Source organism: Ovis aries, chromosome 3, assembly GCF_016772045.2.
Source record: "Ovis aries strain OAR_USU_Benz2616 breed Rambouillet chromosome 3, ARS-UI_Ramb_v3.0, whole genome shotgun sequence".
Taxonomy (NCBI): Eukaryota; Metazoa; Chordata; class Mammalia; order Artiodactyla; family Bovidae; genus Ovis; species Ovis aries.
The window spans coordinates 194,422,999-194,447,401 of NC_056056.1; the positions used below are offsets into that span (position 1 = coordinate 194,422,999).

The 24,403-nt window shown below is 37.9% G+C and overlaps 1 protein-coding gene across 5 annotated transcripts in view; it reads left to right on the plus strand.

Moving 5' to 3' along the window:
• The window catches only part of SLCO1A2 (solute carrier organic anion transporter family member 1A2), a 115,582-nt gene that overhangs the window by 68,957 nt on the left and 22,222 nt on the right, over nt 1-24,403 (plus strand). For all 5 annotated transcript variants that reach the window (XM_060413323.1, XM_042247448.1, XM_060413324.1 and 2 more), the window contains 6 exons: nt 7,070-7,176; nt 12,981-13,127; nt 17,319-17,417; nt 18,496-18,711; nt 20,613-20,777; nt 23,172-23,367. In XM_060413323.1, coding sequence (XP_060269306.1) covers nt 7,070-7,176; nt 12,981-13,127; nt 17,319-17,417; nt 18,496-18,711; nt 20,613-20,777; nt 23,172-23,367 — 930 coding nt within the window. The remainder of the gene's footprint in view (nt 1-7,069; nt 7,177-12,980; nt 13,128-17,318; nt 17,418-18,495; nt 18,712-20,612; nt 20,778-23,171; nt 23,368-24,403) is intronic.

Below are 24,403 nucleotides of genomic sequence, written 5' to 3' on the forward strand. Positions count from 1 at the left end.
GGTAGAAGGATATAGTAGACCTGAAAAGCCCCGTGAACCAATTCAACATAATTAAATTTATACAGTTTTCACATAATAGTAGGATACAAATTCTATTCAAATTTCCATAGACGGTAAACTGGGAAACTCTGGAACATAGCCAGGGACATAAAACAAGGTGCAAAAATTTCATGGCCTAAAATCATACACAGTCTGTTCTCTCATTGTGGAATTATGTTAGAAATTGATGAAATTTCTTAGGACCTGGAAAAATTTGGGATTACTCCTTTCTACAGACAATTTTTTTCCAGTTATTTCTGTTTAATTATGTTATTCTGTACAATTATAGTTTTTGTTTAACTATAGGTCACCAAGAGATAGACTAGTCTTCAGGATGATTTTTATTTTAACTTTTACCAAATTAATGAGTACAAAGCTGCAAAAAGTAGAATTATTTTAAAAAAGTGTTATCCTCCACCCCTTCAATATTACTCATGTTACTGCTCCTCAGAGGTGGCCACGCCCAACTCATTTTGCTCTTCTGCTCTTTGCTTCTGTATTTCTAAGTAAAGGTTTATCCTTTTAGTTTTTGATAGTTTAGTGTTATATAATAAACATATTGCCTTCCTACTGTAAAATCATAGTCACTATTCCACGTGTGACTATGTAAATATTTTTTATATTTCAGCTGAACCATGCTATTTTTCCTTTTTTATATCACTTTTAATTTTTCCTAGATTAAATAATTGCCTCATTTTAGTATATTAAAAAATATTCATTGGTTTATTTTTGGCTGCATCAGGTCTTAGTTGCAGTATGTGGGTTCAGTAGTTGTGGCCCACGGGCTTAATTGCCTTGCAGCATGTGGGATCTTAGTTCCCTGGCCAGCGATTGAATCTGTATTCCCTGCATTAGAAGGTGGATTCTTAACCACTGGACCAACAGGGAAATTCCCCTCATTTTATATTTGATTCATTTTCACTTCCCACTATTCATCACCAAATTCTCTACCATTAAGGCGATGTCTTCTGAATACGCTTGTACACATCAGACGGTTTCATTTTTGTCTTTGAGCTGCCTCCCCTGTCACCACTGATCCCATCTGCAATCTGAACTAGGGACTCTCCATGCCGGCTGCATGGCAGCCTCCTTGGAATTTTCACTCACCGTTCTCCTTGCGAACTTGTTTTGCTTCTTTCTTCCATTCAGTTGCTTACTTCCTGGGTATCGTATCTTCCACTTTCCTTTTCATTCTTACTCTTTGTGGAAAACATTATCTAATAGGTTTCTGAGAAAGTGTGTAAGGGATGTAATGATTTTAAGACCTTGGACATCTGAAAATATTCCTATTCTCCTTCCATACCTGGTTGAAAGTTTACCTGGTATAAAATCCTGGTTTGAGGTTTTCACCCTAGGGATGTTGAAAATATCATTTTCAATGTTTTTCTTGAGAATCCTATAGCATTTTAAACCCTGTGTCCAGTTTCTTCTCTCTGGAGCTCCTGGGATTTTTCTTTAAACTCCAGAGCTTGAATTCATGATAATCGCCTTGGTATAGGTGATTTTCCTTTATTGTTCTAGGTGCCTCCAATCTGGAAATTTGTAAAAATGATTTGTATTGTTTCTTGGATAATATCCCCTCCCCCTACTTTCATTTCCCTATGGCACGTGTGTGTGCTTGGTCGCGTCTGACTCTGCGACCCCACGGACTGCAGCCCACCAGGCTCTTCTGTCCATGGGATTTTCCAGGCAAAAATACAAGAGTGGATTGCCATTTCCTTCTCCCGGGGATCTTCTAGACCCAGGGATCCAGCCTGGGTCTCCTGCACTGCAGGCAGTTTCTTTACCAACTGAGGAATGGCAACTGACTCCAGTATTCTTGTGACACAACTTGAGCACACATGCTCTGTCTGGAACTTTCACTCCTCCACTTCTTTTTATAAAACTTCCATTCATTCCTGAATGTTGTTGCACTCTGATGAGTTAACCTATAATTTTCTGATCTTTTCTCTCCAATTTTCTATCTCTTTGTCTTCTTGTTACTTTCAGGGGAGATTTCTTTACCTTCCAAACCTTTGAATGCATTTCTAACTTTTGCTGCTGCTGCTGCTGCTAACTCATTTCAGTCGTGTCCGACTCTGTGCGACCCCATAGACGGCATCCCACCAGGCTCCACCGTTCCTGGGATTCTCCAGGCAAGAACACTGCTATCATATTTTAAATTTTCAAGGTATTGTTTGTTGTTCTTTGAAGGTATCTTTTTAAGAAACATCTTGCTCTTATTTTAAGAATGCAATGTCTTTTTCCATCTACATTTCTTCGCCTGTCTTCTTGTCTCTGTCTTCTTCAAGTGTACAGTTTTTTATTTGCTTTGTCTCTGTTCTTATGTTATAGGTCTTCATACATCTGGTGGTCCTTGGTTAGCTATTCATACTTAAGAAACAGGGATAAAACAACAGACTATCCAGAAGTTCTGTGTGCGTTTGTACGACATGGTTGTGGGAGGACTTCTTCCCAGCACAGGGACTAGATGGTTCAGAGCTGGCTCAGCACTGCCCATGGGTCAGTTAATCTAGGCAGGGGTTCTCCAATCTGCTGTCTGAGACATGGTGCAACTTGGCTACCAGCCAGGTGGGAGTGGGAGTCTTACTCTTCAGTACATAGATTCTTCTTTTACTTAATATCCCTAGTTTTTAGTGTGGCCTCTTATATGACTTAGGGACTAAATGACAACAACAAGCTGTCCTCAAAGTGCCCGTTCTGAGTGTCTGCAGTTTAGGCCATTTTTGTTGGGCTGGTGGACAATGCCTATAAAGGTTTAACTACTCTTCCTACACATTTAAAATCAGTCCTCTGATTTTTGGGATCATATCCACTCCCACCTTTATCTAGCATTCTCTCTGAAATTTCCAAGGGTGTGTGGCTCATGTTTGGTTGCTCTCCTGCAGGCATTTCCTCAGGCCTGTATTTCTTATATTTTCTAGTTCAGTGACCACCCACTTATTGATTTTCCCATTTTCCAAATCTTATCTTCTTGTCAAAATTTCAAATTCCCTTTCTTCTTGTCAATCTTCCATTCTCTTTACCTTTGTGACATTATATTTCCTTTGCCATTTTATAAGTCATCAGCTGTCATTTTGCGGAAGTTTTCGGGATGAACGGACTTAGAATGAATTATTTTGATGAGTTTTGTGGATCAGATAAATGAAAATGACATGACATCTCCTTTCTGAAGGGATCAGGAGTTTTCAGGCAAAAAGTTTTTACTATCCTTTTATTTTCTATCCTATCCAAGACAACATCAATAATATTCAGCTATTATTTATATTTCTTTCTACCCTCTGCTAAAGCTGCTAGTCTTTTGTCTGAAGCTGGCATGTGTCACGGGATCATGAGTGTGGAGACAAAAGCCTTTGTCCACAGTTCACAGCCAAGCTCTGTGGCCATGACTGGACAATTGTTCTAAGGGGAAGGTATATTGACCCTTTTTATTATGTTCAATAGCATAGAAACTAGAATTATCAGTGACTTCCTAGTATAACATTCTTTAGCTCATTTGGAACTCAGAAGGGTACGTTTATTTATTTATTTATTTTGGCTTTCTGTTTTCTAGTAGAAATATAGAAACTAGTCCAACATAATTTCTAACAAAGAGAGATTTAGCTGGAGATATTTTCTTCCATTATCGCAGCTTATAATTTACTTTCAGAGAAAGGGCATGGGGATCTTGATGTATACACACAATGATATTTAAAATAGATAACTATAAGAACTTGCTGTATGGCAAGGGAATTCTACTCAATGAGCCATAAGGACTGAAAAGGGAAGAGAATCTAAAAAAGAGTGGATATATGTATCAGTCTCAGTTCAGTTGCTCAGTCATGTCCGACCCTCTGTGATCCCATGAACTGCAGCACGCCAGGCCTCCCTGTCCATTATCAACTTCTAGAGTCCACCCAAACCCATGTCCATTGAGTTGGTGATGCCATCCAACCATCTCATCCTCTGTTGTCCCCTTCTCCTCCTGCCCTCAATCTTTCCCAGCATCAGAGTCTCTTCAAATGAGTCAGCTCTTTGCATGAGGTGGCCAAAGTATTGGAGTTTCAGCTTCAACATCAGTCCTTTTAATGAACACCCAGGACTGATCTCCTTTAAGACGGACTGGTTGGATCTCCTTGCAGTCCAAGAGATATCTTTAATTTCATGACTGCAGTTACCATCTGTAGTGATTTTGGAGCCCAGAAAAATAAAGTCTGACATGGTTTCTACTGTTTCCCCGTCTATTTACCATGAAGTGATGGGACTAGCTACCATGATCTTAGTTTTCTGAATGTTGAACTTTAAGCCAACTTTTTCACTTTCCTCTTGCACTTTCATCAAGAGGCTTTTGAGTTCTTCACTTTCTGCCATAAGGGTGGTGTCATCTGCATATCTGAAGTTATTGATATTTCTCCCAGCAATCTTGATTCTAGCTTGTGCTTCCTCCAGCCCACCATTTCGCATGATGTACTCTGCATATAAGTTAAATTAGCAGTGTGACAATATACAGCCTTGACATACTCCTTTCCCTATTTGGAACCAGTCTGTTGTACCATGTCCAGTTCTAACTGTTGCTTCCTGACCTGCATACAGGTTTCTCAAGAGGCAGGTCAGGTGGTCTGGTATTCCCATCTCTTTCAGAATTTTCCACAGTTTCTTGTGATCCACATAGTCAAAGGCTTTGGCATAGTCAATAAAGCAGAAATAGATGTTTTTCTGGAACCCTCTTGCTTTTTTGATGATCCAGTGCATGTTGGCAATTTGATCTCTGGTTCCTTTGCCTTTTCTAAAACCAGCTTGAACATCTGGAAGTTCACGGTTCATGTACTGTTGAAGTCTGGCTTGGAGAATTTTGAGCATCACTTTACTAGCGTGTGAGATGAGTGTAATTGTGCAGTAGTTTGAGCATTCTTTGGCATTGCCTTTCTTTGGGATTGGAATGAAAACTGACCTTTTCCAGTGGCCACTGCTGAGTTTTCCAAATGTGCTGGCATATTGAGTGCAGCACTTTCACAGCATCATCTTTCAGAATTTGATAGCTCAACTGGAATTCCATCACCTCCACTAGCTTTGTTCCTAGTGATGCTTCCTAAGGCCCACTTGACTTCACCTTCCAGGATGTCTGGCTCTAGGTGAGTGATCACACCATCATGATTATCTCCATCATGAAGATCTTTTTTGTACAGTTCTTCTGTGTTTTCTTGCCACCTCTTCTCAATATCTTCTGCTTCTGTTAGGTCCATACCATCTCTGTCCTTTATTGAGCCTGTCTTTGCATGAAATGTTCCCTTGGTATCTCTAATTTTCTTGAAGAGATCTCTAGTCTTTCCCATTCTGTTGTTTTCCTCTACTTCTTTGCACTGATCACTGAGGAAAGCTTTCTTATCTCTCTCCTTGCTATTCTTTGGAACTCTGCATTCAGATGCTTATATCTTTCCTTTTCTCCTTTGCTTTTCACTTCCCTTCTTTTCACAGGTATTTGTAAGGCCTCCTCAGACAGCCATTTTGTTTTCCTTGCATTTGTTTTTCTTGGGGAAGGTCTTGATCCCTGTCTCCTGTACAATGTCATGAACCTCCACCCATAGATAATCAGGCACTCTGTCTATCAGATGTAGTCCCTTAAATCTATTTCTCACTTCCGCTGTATAATCATAAGGGATTTGATTTAGGTCATACCTGAATGGTCTGGTGGTTTTTGCCACTTTCTTCAATTTAAGTCTGAATTTGGCAATAAGGAGTTCATGATCTGAACCATAGTCAGCTCCTGGTCTTGTTTAGGCTGACTGTATAGAGCTTCTCCATCTTTGGCTGCAAAGAATATAATCAATCTGATTTTAGTGTCAACCATCTGGTGATGTCCATGTGTAGAGTCTTCTCTTGTGTTGTTGAAAGAGGGTGTTTGCTATGACCAGTGCATTCTCTTGGCAGAACTCTATTAACCTTTGCCCTACTTCATTCGGTACTCCAAGGCCAAATTTCCTGTTACTCCAGGTGTTTCTTGACTTCCTGCTTTTGTATTCCAGTCCCTTATAATGAAAAGGACATCTTTTTGGGTGTTAGTTCTAGAAGGTCTTGTAGGTCTTCATAGAACCATTCAACTTCAGCTTCTTCAGCGTTGCTGGTCGGGGCATAGACTTGGATTTCTGTGATATTGAATGGCTTGCCTTGGAAATGAACAGAGATCATTCTGTCATTTTTGAGACTGCATCCAAGTATTAAATTTCAGACTCTTGTTGACTATGATGGCTACGCCATTTCTTCTAAGGGATTCTTGCACACAGTGGTAGATATATGTATATGTATAACTGATTCACTTTGCTGTACAACAGAAACTAACATAACATTATGAATCAACTACACTCCAATAAAAATTTAAAAATAATCTACTTTTTGGAAAGGGCCTAGGATTCTTGTGGTAATTTGCCTATGGTATATAAGGCATACGTTCATAATCTATTAACCATTTTGTTCTTATGAGAAGAGAAAATGTCATTACACTGCACTCTCATAGTGTTTGAATATCCAAAGGTCTCTCATTATGATGGGCAAATGTTTTGTTTTTCTTGGAGATTGGTAAATGCATGAAGAGATTATTGTTTGAATTCTCAGAAAGTGGGAATATGTATTTTATGAGCAAACCTTAGAGAAAACAAAATGGGAGACTTGTTTCATTATGTTGTTCCTCTGCCCCCACAAGCCTTTATTTTTCTAATTATACTTTGTAGAGTCTATTATTTTTCTTAGTTTTTGTTTCTTATCCCACAGTAATATTCCAGGAAATGATCACCCAAAAATCACAAAAGGTTGATGGTAGGTAATCTAAAGTGTAGATATGCAGATAATCAAAAGCTAACTGTGAGTGAATCAGACATTTACATGAGTGGCAAGTTCATTTTGGCAACATTAAACCAGGATGATTGGGTGGCAAAGATAAAAAGATATCTCATTTCCTGGGTTTGGATGTTGTATCTTAAATGAAGCATGAACATCTTCACAATGCTCACGTTGTCCTCATCAACTCCATAACATGTGTGTTTTTGTGTTCATACAGATATGAATATGAATCTACAGTTTCAGTTTCTGGCAATTTGTCTTCAAACAGTTTCTTGTGTATGGAAAATGGAACCCAGATTTTCAAACCAACAGAAGACCCATCAGGTTATAAATTTCATTACTTTAGTTAATTTGTAACTGAACACTTTCTATGGAAGGGCTTTGAATGAGTTATTGAGTTTGGTTAAGTAACGTAAATGAACAAAAAGATATTTTCTCCCCAGGATTTTTGAGAGGATCACAGAGAATAGGAATGGAGAACAGAGAATGTTAGTCCTCTTATATTTGCATATACTTACTAAGACTAAGACTGCTTTGTCTATTCCTTAAAATGGTTATTTAAAAAAAGTCAGGGACTTCTCTGGTAAGCTAGTGGCTAAGACTGCATTCCCAATGCAGGGGGCCTGGTCAGGGAGCTAGTTCCCATACGCCACAACTAAGGGTTCCATGCTGCAACTAAAAAGATCCCACCTGCCATAACTAAGAACTGTTGCAGCCAAATAAATAAACAGATATTAAAAAAAAAAAGGCAAATACATCCTGCCAAGGGCCACTGTAGAGTTAATTCCATTGTGGAAAGCATCTTAGAAGGATGGGTTTATACTGATGATTTGGTCTATCAGTTCAGTTCAGTTCAGTTCAGTCACTCAGTCGTGTCCGACTCTTTGTGACCCCATGAATCTGCAGCATGCCAGGCCTCCCTGTCCATCACCATCTCCCGGAGTTCACTCAGACTCACGTCCATCGAGTTAGTGATGCCATCCAGCCATCTCATCCTGGGTCGTCCCCTTCTCCTCCTGCCCCCAATCCCTCTCAGCATCAGAGTCTTTTCCAATGAGTCAACTCTTCACATGAGGTGGCCAAAGTACTGGAGCTTCAGCTTTAGCATCATTCCTTCCAAAAGAAATCCCAGGGCTGATCTCCTTCAGAATGGACTGGTTGGATCTCTTTGCAGTCCAAGGGAATCTCAAGAGTCTTCTCCAACACCACAATTCAAAAGCATCAAATCTTCAGTGTTCAGCCTTCTTCACAGTCCAACTCTCACATCCATACATGACCACAGGAAAAACCATAGCCTTGACTAGATGGACCTTAGTTGGCAAAGTAATGTCTCTGCTTTTGAATATACTATCTAGGTTGGTCATAACTTTTCTTCCAAGGAGTAAGCGTCTTTTAATTTCATGGCTGCAGTCACCATCTGCAGTGATTTAGGAGCCCAAAAAAATAAAGTCTGACACTGTTTCTACTGTTTCCCCATCTATTTCCCTTGAAGTGATGGGACCGGATGCCATGATCTTCGTTTTCTGAATGTTGAGCTTTAAGCCAACTTTTTCACTCTCCTCTTTCACTTTCATCAAGAGGCTTTTTAGTTCCTCTTCACTTTCTGCCATAAGGGTGGTGTCATCTGCATATCTGAGGTTATTAATATTTCTCCCAGCGATCTTGATTCCAGCTTGTGCTTCTTCCAGTCCAGTGTTTCTCATGATGTACTCTGCATATAAGTTAAATAAGCAGGGTGACAACATACAGCCTTGATGTACTCCCTTTCCTATTTGGAACCAGTCTGTTGTTTCATGTCCAGTTCTAACTGTTGCTTCCTGACCTGCATACAGGTTTCTCAAGAGGCAGGTTAGGTGGTCTGGTATTCTCGTCTCTTTCAGAATTTTCCACAGTTTATTGTGATCCACACAGTCAAAGGCTTTGGCATAGTCAATAAAGCAGAAATAGATGTTTTTCTGGAACTCTCTTGCTTTTTCCATGATCCAGCGGATGTTGGCAATTTGATCTCTGGTTCCTCTGCTTTTTCTAAAACCAGCTTGAACATCAGGGAGTTCACAGTTCACATATTGCTGAAGCCTGGCTTGGAGAATTTTGAACATTACTTTACTAGCATGTGAGATGGGTGCAATTGTGCGGTAGTTTGAGCATTCTTTGGCATTGCCTTTCTTTGGGATTGGAATGAAAACTGACCTTTTCCAGTCCTGTGGCCACTGCTGAGTTTTCCAAATTTGCTGGCATATTGAGTGCAGCACTTTCACAGCATCATCTTTTAGGATTTGAAATAGTTCAACTGGAATTCCATCACCTCCACTAGCTTTGTTTGTAGTGATGCTTTCTAAGTCCCACTTGACTTCACATTCAGGATGTCTGGCTCTAGATTAGTGATCACATCATCATGATTATCTGGGTCTATACAATTATCTAAATAGGAAACAGAGGTAGAAAGAAAATTCTTAAGATTTGTGTTATATTATTGGCCACCTGATGCAAAGAACTGACTCACTGGAAAGGACCCTGATGCTGGGAAAGATTGACGGAAGGAGGAGAAGGGGAAGATAGAGGATGAGATGGTTGGATGGCATCACCGACTCAATGGACATGAGTTTGAGCAAACTCCAGGAGATAGTGAAGGTACAGGAAATCCTGGTGTGCTACAGTCTCTAGGGTCACAAAGAGTCAGACATGACTGAGCGACGTAATAGCAAACAATTGATATTCTATAGCAAAGAGGTGACCCTACTGACTTGCCTCAGACCAGAACTTCTTTTCCTGTGATGGGGACATTTTCATGCTGGATTCATATTAGTGAAAGTTATGGTGGTCCCCTAGGTTGGAAATTTCACTACCAGGATGGAATAAGAGGGAAGCAAAATAGTTTATTTTTCTTTAAATTTTCATTGATGTATAGTTGATTTAAAATGTTGTGTTAGTTTCAGGTATACAGCAGCGTGAATGTTATACATACATCCATACTTTTTTAGATTCTTTTCCCATATAGGCCATTATTAAGTATTGAGTAGAGTTTCCTGTGCTATTATATAGTGGGTCCTTATTCTAAATAGTTCAAAGGAGTTTAAGAATAGCTGTCTCAGAAACTCTAAGCTAAAGGAACCCCCTGGGGAAACAATGGGAAACAGTGACATCAGCAGTAGCCTGTGTTCTCCTTGAGCTGGTTTTTACCAAAGAATGATTCAGGTCCTATTTCCTATTTTTCTTAGTGTGCTTTGTAGTAGATAAACATGGTGTGCCTCCATATGGTGTGCCTTCCCAGTATGGTGTGCCTCCAGGAGAGTGTGTCGATTCTTTGATTCCTTGGTATATTCATTTTTTGCCTTAGAGGAAAACTAGAATTTGCTTAATATCTGTAGACATAAATCTTTATGCTCATCAAGATAAAATATGAATACCAAGAAATGGAAATTATGATTTTCTGGACTGGACATAACTGACAGATAGCCTCACAAGAAATTTCAAGATCCAGCTGTGTTCAGGACCTTCACTTCTGCAGGTGGCACAGTTTACTACTCACTGGGAAAATGCAAATCAAAAACCACAATGAGATACCATCTTACACCTGCCAGAATAGCTGTCCTCAGAAAGAGGACAAGTAACAAATGTTGGTGATGATACAGAGAAAAGGGAACTCTTGTAGGCCCCTGATGGGAATGTAAATTTGTATAGCCACTGTGAAAGACAGTATGGAAGTCCCCAAAAGATTAAAAATAGAGCTAACATATTGGTGTTCAGTGGCTATGTCGTGTTTGACTCTTTGTAACCCCATGGACTGCAGCCTGCCAGGCTCTTCTGTCAATGGGATTTCCCAGGCAATAATACTGGAGTGGGTAGCCATTTTCTTCAGTTCAGTTCAGTTCAGTTCAATCACTCAGTCATATCCGACTCTTTGCATCCCCATGTATCGCAGCACGGCAAGCCTCCCTGTCTATCACCAACTCCCGGAGTTCACTCAAACTCATGTCTATCGAGTCAGTGATTCCATCCAGCCATCTCATCCTCTGTCATCCCCTTTTCCTCCTGTCCCCAGTCCCTCCCAGCATCAGGGTCTTTTCCAATGAGTCAACTCTTAGGATGAGGTGGCCAAAGTATTGGAGTTTCAGCTTTAGCATCAGTCCTTCCAATGAACACTCAGGACTGATCTCCTTTCAGATGGACTGGTTGGACCTCCTTGCAGTCCAAGGGACTCTCAAGAGTCTTCTCCAACACCACAGTTCAAAAGCATCAATTCTTCAGTGCTCAGCTTTCTTCACAGTCCAACTCTCACATCCATACGTGACCACTGGAAAAACCATAGCCTTGACTAGACGGACCTTGTTGGCAAAATAATGTCTCTGCTTTTTAATATTTCCTTACGATTCAGCAATTCTACTCCTGTATGTGTGTGTGTATGTATATACATATAAACAAACAAAAATGTTAATTCATAGAGATACATGCATCTCAATGTTCACAGTTGCATTGTTTACAATAGCCAAAATATGGAAGCAAGCTAAATATCCATCAACAGATGAATGAATAAAGAAGATGCGGTATATACACAATGGAATATGTTAGCCACAAAGAAGAATGAAATTTTGCCATTTACAACAACATGGAGGGTCTTATGCTTGGCGAAATAAGTCAGAAAAAGAGAAACACTGTATGTTTTGACTTATATGTGAAATCTAAAAAATGAAACAAATGGATGAATGTATCAAATTCAAAACAGACTCATAAGTACAGAGAACAAACTAGTGATTACCAGTGGAGAGAAGGATAGGAGAGGGGAAAACAGGAGAAGGGAATTAAGAGATACAAACTACTAGGCAAAATAAATTAGACAAAAGGATATATTGTACAACACAGGGAATATAGCCAATATTTTATAGTAGCCTTATATAGAGTATAATCTATGAAAACATTGAATTACTGTGTTGTTCACCTGAAACTAATATAGTATTGTAAGTCACTGTACTTCAATTTTAGAAAAAGTTATTTGGTGGTCAAATACATAGTGGACTCTATATTACTACCCAGTTAAACATTTTTAGTTTCTATATAATAATTATAACTGTAGAGAACTTAAACTCTTAAATCTTATAAATATAGTAACAATTCTAGAAAGAGATATTTGTATTTCTTCCTCTCCCCAAAGTTAGTATATAAATTGGGTAGCAGTTATAGCAGTTAACTAAGTCTAGTAGTTGCTAGTAAATTAAGTCTCTGGAGGGGGAAAAAAAAGCTATGATTTTTAGTGTTTGTAAATTTCTGTGGTGTAAATACTCTCACCAAACTACTGCTAAATACTGAATTGGGAAGAGATGTGTATACTCATCTCTCCTAACCCAGTAGGAACTGGCTCCAGGATACCACTTATTGTTGGCCATACCTAAGTATTTGTTTGAAAATGCAAAAAAGATGGCCCAATGAGTCTTTGCTGGTATAGTAAAGTTTTTTCACTTTATGCAATATTGCTTTGAATTCAATATTTTTTTAATAACTTTTTATTTTATATTGGAATCAGAGAGATCTCCTGGAGAAGGAAATGGCAACCTGCTCCAGTATTCTTGCCTAGGAAATCCCATGGACAGAGGAGCCTGGTGGGCTACAGTCCATGGGGTCTCAGAGGATCGAACACAGCATAGCAACTAAACAGCGACAATGAAAGAGTTGATTAATGGGCTTCCCTGAGGTGGCTCAGTGCTAAAGAATCTGCCTGAAATGCACGAGATATGAGTTTCATCCCTGGGTTGGGATGATCCCCTGGAGAAGGAAATGGCAACCCACTCCAGTAGTCTTGCCTGGAGAATTCCATGGACAGAGAAGCCTGGCTGGCTACAGTCCCTGGGGTCACAAAGAATCAGACATGATGTAGCAATGAAATGACAACAACAAAATAGCTGATTAACAATGTTGAGATACTCTTAGGTGGACAGCAAAGGGACTCAGCCATACATATACATGTGTCCATTTCCCCCAACCTCCCCTCCCATCCAGACTCTGGCATTGTAAGTTGTTGGTAAGTGCTGGGGTCACATAAGAACTGTGACATGCTTACCAAAAACTGAGAGTTAAATATTGCTAATATTTTGCTACTCAAACACTAATGCAATGCCTTTTTTCTTTTAATGCAGAATGTGTGAAGGAAGTTAAATCATTAATGTGGGTGTATGTATTAGTAGGAAATATTATACGTGGAATTGGTGAAACTCCCATCATGCCTTTGGGTATTTCCTACATAGAAGATTTTGCCAAATCTGAAAACTCTCCTTTGTATATTGGTGAGTTGGAAAATCTACCTTAGCCTCTTTTCAGTAATTTCCTTGAGCATGGATATGAGTTATTTATTTAGATGCTTAGGCATTTCCAGAATGTTGAACAGAGTGCTTTGGTGCAATTGGCTGTCAATTAATGTTTGTTGAACAGAGCAGTTATAGGCTATCTCCAAGTAAGCCACTTTGCTAAAATTGCTTTTTACTATTGAAAATACCAATAATCTAGTTCCTCTGGAGTTCTATTTGCCTTCTTCAGTTTCTTGGCACCAATGTATACCCAATCTGTGAAGAAATTTAGCAGTATTTTCTCTAAAATGTCATTTATTCAAAATCTTTCTATTTTCATTACTTCTATTTTTGTTCAGGTCTTTGTTAGCTTTGATATTGGTCATTTGACCTGTAGTATTTAAAATCAATTTCTTATAAAAATTTTTGCAATATAATGTTTCTCAAATATATTAAATGTCTTCTCTCTCAAGTTGATGAAGTATGCTGACTCTTTATTAAATATGAGCCCACCACTTATTCCTAGCTCTGCCCTCAATTTATCTAGTTTCCTATATAGTTTCTCTTTATCACAGTCTCTCTATGATATCACAACCTCTCTACAACATTTTCCATAGATATCTGTCTTCAGACCTTTGATTATGTTTCCTGAAATTTACTTTCTTAAAATCTATCACTACCTCCCACAATAGGCAACTTAACATCCACCTTTGTATGTTGCCTTACAATCTCCTAAAAGGTCTTAATTTATTATATATAATTTGTTTATATTCCTTAGTTATTCCATCTGTTGTTAGTTGTAAAATCATAACTTTGAATACTGGGACATTTTGCTATTAGTGTTGAAATAGCTTTTTTAAACCAGAAGAATCAAAGAGCGTGAGAGAAGGTAGGAACAGAGCTACACATAATGAGGAGTTAAAATATTTAGGAACCATTATTTGAAGCAACTTTGGGAGATTTTTGATGACTTATTGATTTTGCAATAATCTTTTTCAGTGTCTTTCTATTCAATCCTTTCAAATCCCTCTACATACCTATACTGAAAGAATACAAAATGCTCACCTGCAATAAATTAACAAATGCCTTGTTAAAATATGTATTTCTTTCTTCAACAAATATTAGAGTATATAATACATAGAAACAACTGATAATCTCTGGATGTATTAAGATGAGTAAGACATTGTCCATACAAAATTTAGTATATAAGTGACTACATGTGCTCAGTTGCTAAGTTGTGTCTAACTCTTTGTGACCATCTGGACTGTAGTCTACTGGTCTCCTCTGTCCACAAGATTTTCCAGGCAAGAAATACTGGCATGGGTTGCCATGCTCTCCTCAAGGGAATCTTCCTGACCCAGGGATTGAACCCTCATCTGCAGTTAGATTCTTTATCACCGAGCCACCTGGGAAACCAAATAACTACATAATTATAAATAAATAAAACTTGATAAATATGTATATAATTAAATTTGAAAAATTACATTAAACTTAGGGGAAAGTGAAATAAATATGGCCAGGTATAATTTAACTGGCTATACACCAAGAAAAAATTTCCATGCATGTCTGTAGAGTTTAGGAGAGAATATAAAAGCTAGACATAAAATTTGAGAATCATCAATACAGAGACAAAAATAAAATCAAGAGGGAGAAATAGACTGTGATAGGATGACTTATTCTGTATAGTGAAAGGTCCCAGGGATAATATACTAAAGCAACAATTCTTATTTGTCGAGTAGAAGGGAGTAAGGGAGGAAGTGGAAGGAAGAAAATGAAAAGAAGGGGTAGTCATGAGGGAAAAAGTGGAACAATAGATGAATGCACAGATTTCTGAGTCTTAAGAGGAAGAGCATCAGAAGAAAGCTGGCCAGGTAAGAAGATGAAGACCATGAAAAGGACACCAGATAAGTGGCTGAGCAACTAACATAGACAAGTGGCAAAAGATACTGAGAGTTTTGTGAGTAGAAAGTGATAGCATTTGAGTCGAGTGAGTGGTCAGGAAGTAGATGCAGAGTGTAATGACAGGAAAGAAATCAGTGTGAATTTGATATAGTGCAGAAATCAGTGGATGAGGGAGATTGAACAGATACACAAGAGAGAGTGTTTGGTTGAACAAAACATCAGAGAAGACAGAAAGGGTAGGCATCAAGAAGTCAGGTGTGTGCAGGGTGGACGAACCCATAGAACTATGGAGAAGGCATAGGCAATAAATGAAGATCTATTCTGAAGTAACGAAGAAGAAAGTTGAAGAAGCTCATGCCTTGATTTTTAACGGAAGCAGGGAAGGATCACTATAGACTCAGAATTATAGACAAGTCATGAGATAGCTGATGACAACAATCCAGATGAGTAAAAAGTCAAGTAAGGATGAAGGGGAATGTGGAGGATAAGAAAGGATATGACAGTAAGATGGAAGAGAAGTGTCATTAAAAGTGAGGATAGAACCAGAAAAAGTTCAAGTATTCTAACTTGAGAGTATTCCCTAAATTGATCTACATATTCAGTGCAATGCCTAGGAAAATTATAATACCAGTTGCTTTTATTTTTAGAGAAATGGACAAGCTGATCTTAAAATGCAAATGGAAATGCAAAGGGCACTGGGCAGCCAAAACATCCTTAAAAAATAAGAACTATGGACTTCCCCGGTGGTCTAGTGGTTGGGAATTCATCTGCTAATGAAGGGGACACAGATTTGACCTCTGGTCCAGGAAGATCCCACATGCCTGTGGCAACTAAATCCATGTACCATAGCTACTGAGCCTGTGTGCCCTAGAGCCTGTGCTCTGCAATGAGAGTAGCCTCCATTTACCACAGCTAGAGAAAAGCACAGGTAGCAATGAAGACCCAGCACAGTCAAAAATAAATGAATAAATAAAATTAAAAAAAACCACAACAGACTCATACTTCTGATTTCAAGATTTACTACAAAATTATAATAATAACATTGTGATTCTGCCACAAGGGTAGATATATAGGCCAATAGAATAGAAGTGCTAGTCTAGAAATAAACCCATACCTCTATGGTTAATTGACTTTAAGATAGATGTTAAAATCATTCAGTGAGAAAAGATTATTTTCAGCAAATAGTTAAAGGGCAACTGGCTATCCAGGTGCCAAAGTATGAAGTTGGATTCCTACCTGGTACCATATACAAAAATTTAACTCAAGATGGATAAAAGACCTAAATGTAAGAGGTAAACTGTGAAACTCTTAGATGGAAACATAGGTGTAAATCTTCATGACTTTGAATTAGACAACAGTTTTTAAGTATGAAACCAAAAGCACAAGCAATGAGAGGAAAAAAATAGATGATTAGATTTTATCAAAATTTAGAAGTTTGTGCATATAAGGACATTATCAAGTTGTTGATTTGGGAATGAAATTTTTCTGAAAATATGCCACAAGAAATTTATCATAACCTGATATTGCTTTAAAATTCATTCAAAAATATGACTGTGGAAAACATCAAAAGGGTTTTGCTCTGTAATGTGACTTTTTCAATAGCAAGATCTCAGCTGTAATCAAAATATCCACCCGTGATACAGTATTGAAAATTCTATTCCAAAATGGGACACAGAAATGGTTTACTCACAAAACGCAACAGAATTTGCCATAAAAGGCAATCACTCTAACCAACCTATAATACCACAATAGAAAATGGTTTTGAATCATAATATAGACAGTCTATTAACCTAATCTTTGTCTTATCAATTTACCAGGTCAATTTGAGATTGTGGAATATGATGCCATAGAATTTAAAGATTCGCATTTCCTTAGTTTCATTTCAAAATTATTATTAAGGAATGGAGTCATACAAACACTCTGATCATTTTAAGTTAGTCTTTCATAAGTGAAAAGGGATATTTCATCTTGGAGAAGGGAGTTTGCATACAATATTCTCATCCTGCTGCAGCCAATCACTTCTAATCACAAGCCTTTACTTGTAACCTGGTGTGAAAGAGAATTTGGAGGCCTAGAGAAAGTGGCGTCAAATTATGAGATTCCTTTTTCAACATTTAAAGAAACAACTGTGTTACTTATTGTAAACCAAGTAAGTTTCCAACAGATTGAATACATAAGGCAAAAATATCTCAGGTAAAAACAATTCAATCCTCAGAGTCTTCATGGGATTAGAACTCTTTATGTGGGTATAGTACTTTACCATAACTGTACATTTACTTTCATTTTTAGGGTTAATCGAAACAGGAGCTATCATTGGTCCTTTGATTGGTCTTTCATTAGCGTCATTCTGTGCAAATGTTTATGTTGACATTGAATCAGTGAACACAGGTAATTCCATAAAATCTAAACAATGTCTATAATACACAAAACATCATCAAGTATATCACATTTAAATTTTGCTTACTTGACCCTCAGATAGAATCTCTATTTTTCAGGTGACCAAGTTGAGGTTGAGGAGTTTAAAAAATTTTTCAAGTATTTCAAACCAGTGAACAGGAGAGCATGATAAAATGCTGATGTTCTAAAACAGAATCCAATACTCATTCTATTGCACAAGTCATTTTTTTTTTTTCAGGAGATTTAAGCACATCAGTTTGAATTTTTTAAAATCAAGCAATCATTTGTGGATAACAAGTAGAAAGTGAAAGTGAAAGTTGCTCAGTTGTGACCAACTCTTTGTGACCCCATGGACTATACAATCCATAGAATTCTCCAGGCCAGAATACTGGAGTGGGTAGCCTTTCCCTTCTCCAGGAGATCTTCCCAACCCAGTGATCAAACCCAGGTCTCCCACATTGCAGGCGGATTCTTTACCAGCTGAGTCACAAGGGAAGCCCAAGTATACTGGAGTGGGTAATCTATCCCTTCTCCAGTGGATCTTTCTGACCCAGGAATCAAACCAGATTGCAGGCAGATTCTTTACCAACTGAGCTCTAAGGGAAGTCCCCTTATAGCTAATTAATATATACCTATTTATATATTTTTTGTGTGTGCTCAGTTGTGTCTGACTCTCTGCAAACTGTAGCCCACCAGTCTTCTGTCCATGGGATTTCTCAGGCAAGAATATGGGAGTGGGTTGCTGTTTCCTACTCCAGGGAATTTCCTGATCCAGGGATCAAACCCGAGTCTCTGGCATCTCCTGCATTGGCAGGGGGTTCTTTGCCACCTGAGAAGCCCTTGTACCTATTTATTAATTCCTTACCTGGTAGGACAGATAGTCAAACTAGTTTACTGCTAGGCAATATTGTAATACCATATGTTTTCAGGCAAGTTTTATCAATGTCTGAATTTTATGCAAATTCTATACTTGGCTAGAACTTGACAGTTGTAATGGTAATAATTTTCTATAGCTTGTACAGGAAATAATGACTTAAGCTAATAAAAAAATGTGTATATCTCTTTACAGATGATCTGACCATAACTCCCACTGATACTCGTTGGGTTGGTGCATGGTGGATTGGCTTTTTGATTTGTGCAGGAGTGAATGTGCTCACTGCCATTCCTTTTTTCTTTTTGCCCAAAACGCTTCCAAAGGAAGGACTAGAACATAATGCTGAGATCATTAAAAATGACAAAGAGAAACAAGAAGATGTCAAGAAGAAAAGGGATGGAATCACTAAAGGCAAATATAAACATTTCAAGTCTATATAATTTACTTTATATTTTCTATAATTATGTCTGTATTTCAGTCTAACAGTGTGCTAGGGTACATGAAGACAATTTGATATTAGCAGACAGCAGTCAATTTCTAGCTAGCCTGATTCTTCACATGCTATTACATGAAAATAAGCGATATTATTTAGAAGCTGAATTATCTCAGATCAGCATTTCTATAAAATTTTATGTCAACCTGGGCATTCAAATCAGTAAGTAAATAAATTTGTCCCCATTTGCTTTAAAAAACTATTTTATATAGAGCATGCTGCTGCTGCTGCTAAGTTGCTTCAGTCGTGTCCGACTTTGTGCAACCCCATAGACGGCAGCCCACCAGGCTCCCCTGTCCCTGGGATTCCTCAAGCAAGAACACTGGAGTGGGTTGCCATTTCCTTTTCCAATGCATGAAAGTGAAAAGTGAAAGTGAAATCGCTCAGTCATGTCTCACTCTTTGCAACCCCGTGGACTGCAGCCTACCAGGCTCCTCTGTCCATGAGATTTTCCAGGCAAGAGTACTGGAGTCAGTTACCATTGCCTTCTCCTATAGAACGCATAGATCTAATTAAAAAAGAAATTCAAACCAAGGAAAAAAAGAGGAAAGATACCTGCTAATCAAAATAAGTACTATATAGTTCTGAAACAAAAATACTAGCTTGTCTGTGAGCTTCTTGGAAGCTAAGGCAGAAAGAGAAAAGTTACAGGTCATGTAATTCTCTATATTTGATAGAGGAAAGGATAACAAGCGCTTAACTCAGTATAAGAAATCTAGAAAATGAATAGAAATTAGATGATAGAGACTCATCTGTTAGAACAGAATGTCAACAAACACGGGTAACTTAAGAAGCTTCAAAGAGCTCTGACACAAGTTTCTCCCGGCAATGACTTTATTCATAAATATGAATCCTACAACTAGAGTCTTTCCTTCTCTTCCAGTTTATTTGTTGATCCTTTGTTCTAGAATGATTATTAGGCAGTCTATGAAGCAAACTAAGATAGTATATGATAAGTAAGGAAATTAAGATGAAGAATGTGAAGACAGAAGTAAAAAGAAACCATGAGTGACACTTTGACCCCAAATGCAGGAAGCATGACCCAGAATCTTTGCCAGAGCTAGGTCACAAATTTGACTATGAGCTTTCTTAGTCCATACAAACAGGAAAATGCTTTGGTTAAAGCATTTACACAGTATGTACAATGTATCTTAAATGTATATACCAAATGATTTGCATGGTATATTCTTAGTATATACCAAATGAATCAGGGTCTCAGGCATGAGACCTATTTTAAGAGATTATGTGTGAACCATAAGCAGAACCACCAAAATTGTATTGCAGAAGCAGAGAACCTAGTACTTGAGAAAATTTTTATGCTGTGAATTTCCACATGTATCTTCATTTTAAATACTCAGGAATGATAATATCAATTGTGATACCTCTCTATCGAATTAATTTCCTTCCTGACTTCAGAGAACAGAACAAGAGAACAAGTATCTCTCATGCTAGATGATATCTAGAGAAGAGAGGATAGTAGTAGAGGAAAAAAGAAGGATAAAAAAGGAAATGGTGTGAACTCGAGCAATATTTTACTCATATTGCTTTTTCCTGAAGGCACGATAGTAACTTAGTGAAGGTAAATGATTGTGTTCTGATCCCTGTCCAGTCAGCAGGCTCACTGACTTGCAGAAGCTACCAAAACAATGATACAACTTTACCTTTCAAAGGGTAAGAAGAATAAAATCAATCCTTTTGTATAAATGTGCATTACAAAACAGGAAAACAGAATTTAGAGGGGAGGTTGATATTTCAGAAAAAGTCAGTCGTAAAATGCAAACCAAGTTAGTCTGACACCTTTGTCATTCTTTCCTTTCAGATTTTTTACCCTTCATGAAAAGTCTTTTATGCAACCCAATTTACATGCTTTTCATACTGATAAGTGTGCTGCAGTTCAATGCATTTGTCAGTATGATTTCCTTCATGCCTAAATATATGGAACAGCACTATGGAAAATCAGCTTCAGAGGCAATCTTTCTCCTTGGTATGTTTGTTCTTCTCTGTATTAGTAGCCCACTTTCTTCCCCATGAAATGCTGAACAGTGTGATGATGAATCTAGGAAACTCCTCAGTTGAAATGTTAGGATATTTTTGCCTCTGGTACTCTCCACCTTCTGCTTCCAGGGAAATCATGAGAGGGTAGGGAAGGGAAGTAGGCATAGAATCCTGTTTTCTTTTTCTCTTTGGGTCTTTCTCTGGGCTTCCCTGGCTACTCAGAAGGTAAAGAATCTGCCCGCAATGCAGGAGACCCAGGTTGAGTCTCTGGGTTGAGAAGATCCCCTGGAAAAGGAAATAGCAACCCACTCCAGTATTCTTGCCTGGAGAATTCTATGGACAGTGGAGCCTGGTGGGCTACAGTCCATGAGATCGCAGAGTTGGGCATAACTGAGTGACTAACACACTTGGGTTTTTCCCTAGTCAGAATGCAAATTTGAAATGTTTGTAGAAATCTTGGGGAATGCACGGGGGATGAAAGTTTCACCCTGGTTAATTTGTTCATGTAAAAAGTAAGACAGTTAACTGATCAGGAGTTGTATTTCACTCCCAGATTTTGCTTTTCTGGCTCTAATCCATTAATTCCATGGTTTCTAACTTAGCTCCTCAGCTCCTCTGATTTTATTTATTTATTTAAGCATTTTTGCCTGTGCTGGATCTTTGTGGCTATGTCCTAGCTTTTTCTAGTTGTGGTAAGTAGGGGCTACTTTCTAGTTGAGGAGCAGGGGCTCTAGAGCATGTGGGCTTCATTTAGTTGAAAAGCACGTGGGCTCAGTAGTTGCAGCTCCCATGCTCTAGAGCACAGGCTGAGTATTTGCGGCACCAGGGTTTAGTCGCCCCATGGCGTGTAGGATCCTCCAGGATATAACCATGTCTCCTGCATCAGCAGGCAGATTCTTTACCACTGAGCCACCAGGGAAGACCCTCTTCTGCAATTTTGAGATATCTCTGCAGCACATATATTCTGATTTTCCTGCTACCACACTAATCTCTGTGGATTTAAAAAATATTCACAATCTAAAAGCTGAAAATTATGGTTTATTCAGGAGAAATTTTTAGGACTTTTAGCCTGGGAAATAGCATTTCAAGTAACCCCCCAAGAGAACTGCTCCTAAGAGATAAGGGGGTGAGGAGCTATGCTATAAAGTTTTACAACAAAGGCCAGGTAGTCAGAACATCAAAAGATGATTGCTAATTAAAGGAAACCAGATATGGCAAGTTAAGGAATTTAGCACTTTTCTATCTATGGAAAGATAGAAGAGTCTGGGCTCACTGAAATCATTCCTTTGAAATGCATCTCAGCTATCTGGGGCCAGTTTTGGGTGTTTTAACATGCTGAGTTTCACATCCTCTGGGCTCACCACAGGGAGTGGCTGCAGTCTGATGGCTGCTAGATATCATGTATTTTTTCTTTCCTGAGTTCCTTCAGGGCTTACCCGCTCGCCGTCTGTGGTGGCTGCAATTGCTGACGACTGTGCTGTCCTTTATTTACTGATATGGCAGGAAGCAGTCTATTTCTCAACTCCATAGTTCTACTCCACCTTGAGTTTTTCCTGAGATTTTTTTTTACTGTTTTGAAAGGAAAATTTCCAGATTACATGTATCCACATCACTTAGGGTGTTAAAAGTCCATGTATCTAGGACTCATCTCAGTTATACTAAATTGGACTCTCTGGTATGGGACTCAAGAATGGATATTAAGCTCTTCCAAGAATGTGATTCGGTAGACAGACCCTGGTATTATATGGATGCAATCTAGGGCTGTCTTTCCCCCCTTTTTTCTTTCCTTTATTAGGGGATTAGGGGAGGGAGAGTGCTAGTCAGTAGCAGTAAGGCATGGAATGTAAAGACACTTGACAATTACAGGCTCAGCAAAATACCTTTAAAATACCTTGAGCTGAGTCAAGTTCTCAAGAATCAGAGTGGGAATAAACAGCTGTAGAATCATATAAATCATACTATTTATGATTTACTATTACTATTTATGATTTAATACTATACATTACATACAAATATTATATATATAATCCCACCCAAAAAACAGAAAGTAATAAATGGCTGGTTGACTTTGACTTGTCACTTCTACCTGCATCCTAAGAAAAGAGATATAGAACATAACTCAGACAAGAAATTTACATACTTCTGCTATTAATTAAATACATGATAATGATAACAGTCTTCCAAAATTACTTTGATGTTGTGAGGCATTTAAAAATCTCTCTGTATGTAATATGTAACTAAGAGGGGATAAGTTTAAATTAAACTTCTTCACTATGAGTTGGACCTAAATGATTTTTTATGTAAGACATAGTAGATCAGTGTGTTATAATATTTGTTCCTTCGCTATGTCACTTTGTATATAATATTTTAATTGCATTTATAGGTATTTATAACTTCCCTCCAATATGCATTGGATATATAGTTGGCGGTTTATTTATGAAGAAGTTCAAGATTACTGTCGTACAAGCTGCCCACATAGGATGTTGGTTATCTTTTACTGAGTATCTTCTCCATTTTTTGTGTTTTTTCATGATCTGTGATAGTTCTTCAGTTGCTGGCATAACCACGTCTTACGAAGGGTATGTTATTTTCTAATGAATATTATACTCTTTCAACTGTTAATATTTTCCACAATGATTATCCATGACCAGATTAGTTGCCTATTGGAGTTAATTTGTGGTCTTTCTCCATCTTATTTAAAAAGGTTGGGAATATATCACAGAGATAGTGAGTCTATGATTGTGTTTATGTGTCTTTGTGATGTCCTAGTAGATAGTAAAATGAGGAAACTACCTATGGTTTTAGGTTGTATTAGGATGTGTTATGCATACATTTCATACAACCATAAATAGGTAAAATTAAGATTTGAATATATATATATATATATATATATATAAAATCTCAATCACCTATATATCTTTCCTTGATGGGCTTAAATTTAGCTTAACTGAATCCTAACATATGTATAGCTATGCTTTCATAAATTTATATATTTTATTTTAATATATATCTATATCATTGAATGGTTTTAGATTCACATTTTGAGGGATACATGGGTTCACAGGAAGATTTTACATATTGATGTGAATTTTAAAAATTCATTTGTAGGACATATTTAGGATAAAGGAGTAATTAGTTAAGATGAAATTAGGAGCATCATAAAATGGCTCCTTTAAAATTATCAAGGACTATATAATTAGAATCATATCAAATACATAATATGAGTATTTATCAGATTATGTCATGCAACTATAATCAGAGTATATCATGCAAAATGCCAGGGTGGATGAAGCACAAGCTGGAATCAAGATTGTAGGGAGAAATATCAATAACCTCAGATACACAGATGACACCACTCTTATGGCATAAAGTGAAAAAGAACTAAAGAGCCTTTTGATGAATGTGAAAGAGGAGAGTGAAAATTGGCTTAAAACTCAATATTCAAAAAACTAAGATCATGGCATCCAGTCCCATCACTTCATAGCAAATAGATGGGGAAACAGTGGACACAGTGACAGAGTTTATTTTTGGGGGCTCCAAAATCACTGAAGATGGTGGGTGATTGCATTAATTTCATGGGTGCAGCCATGAAATTAAAAGATGCTTGTTCCTTGG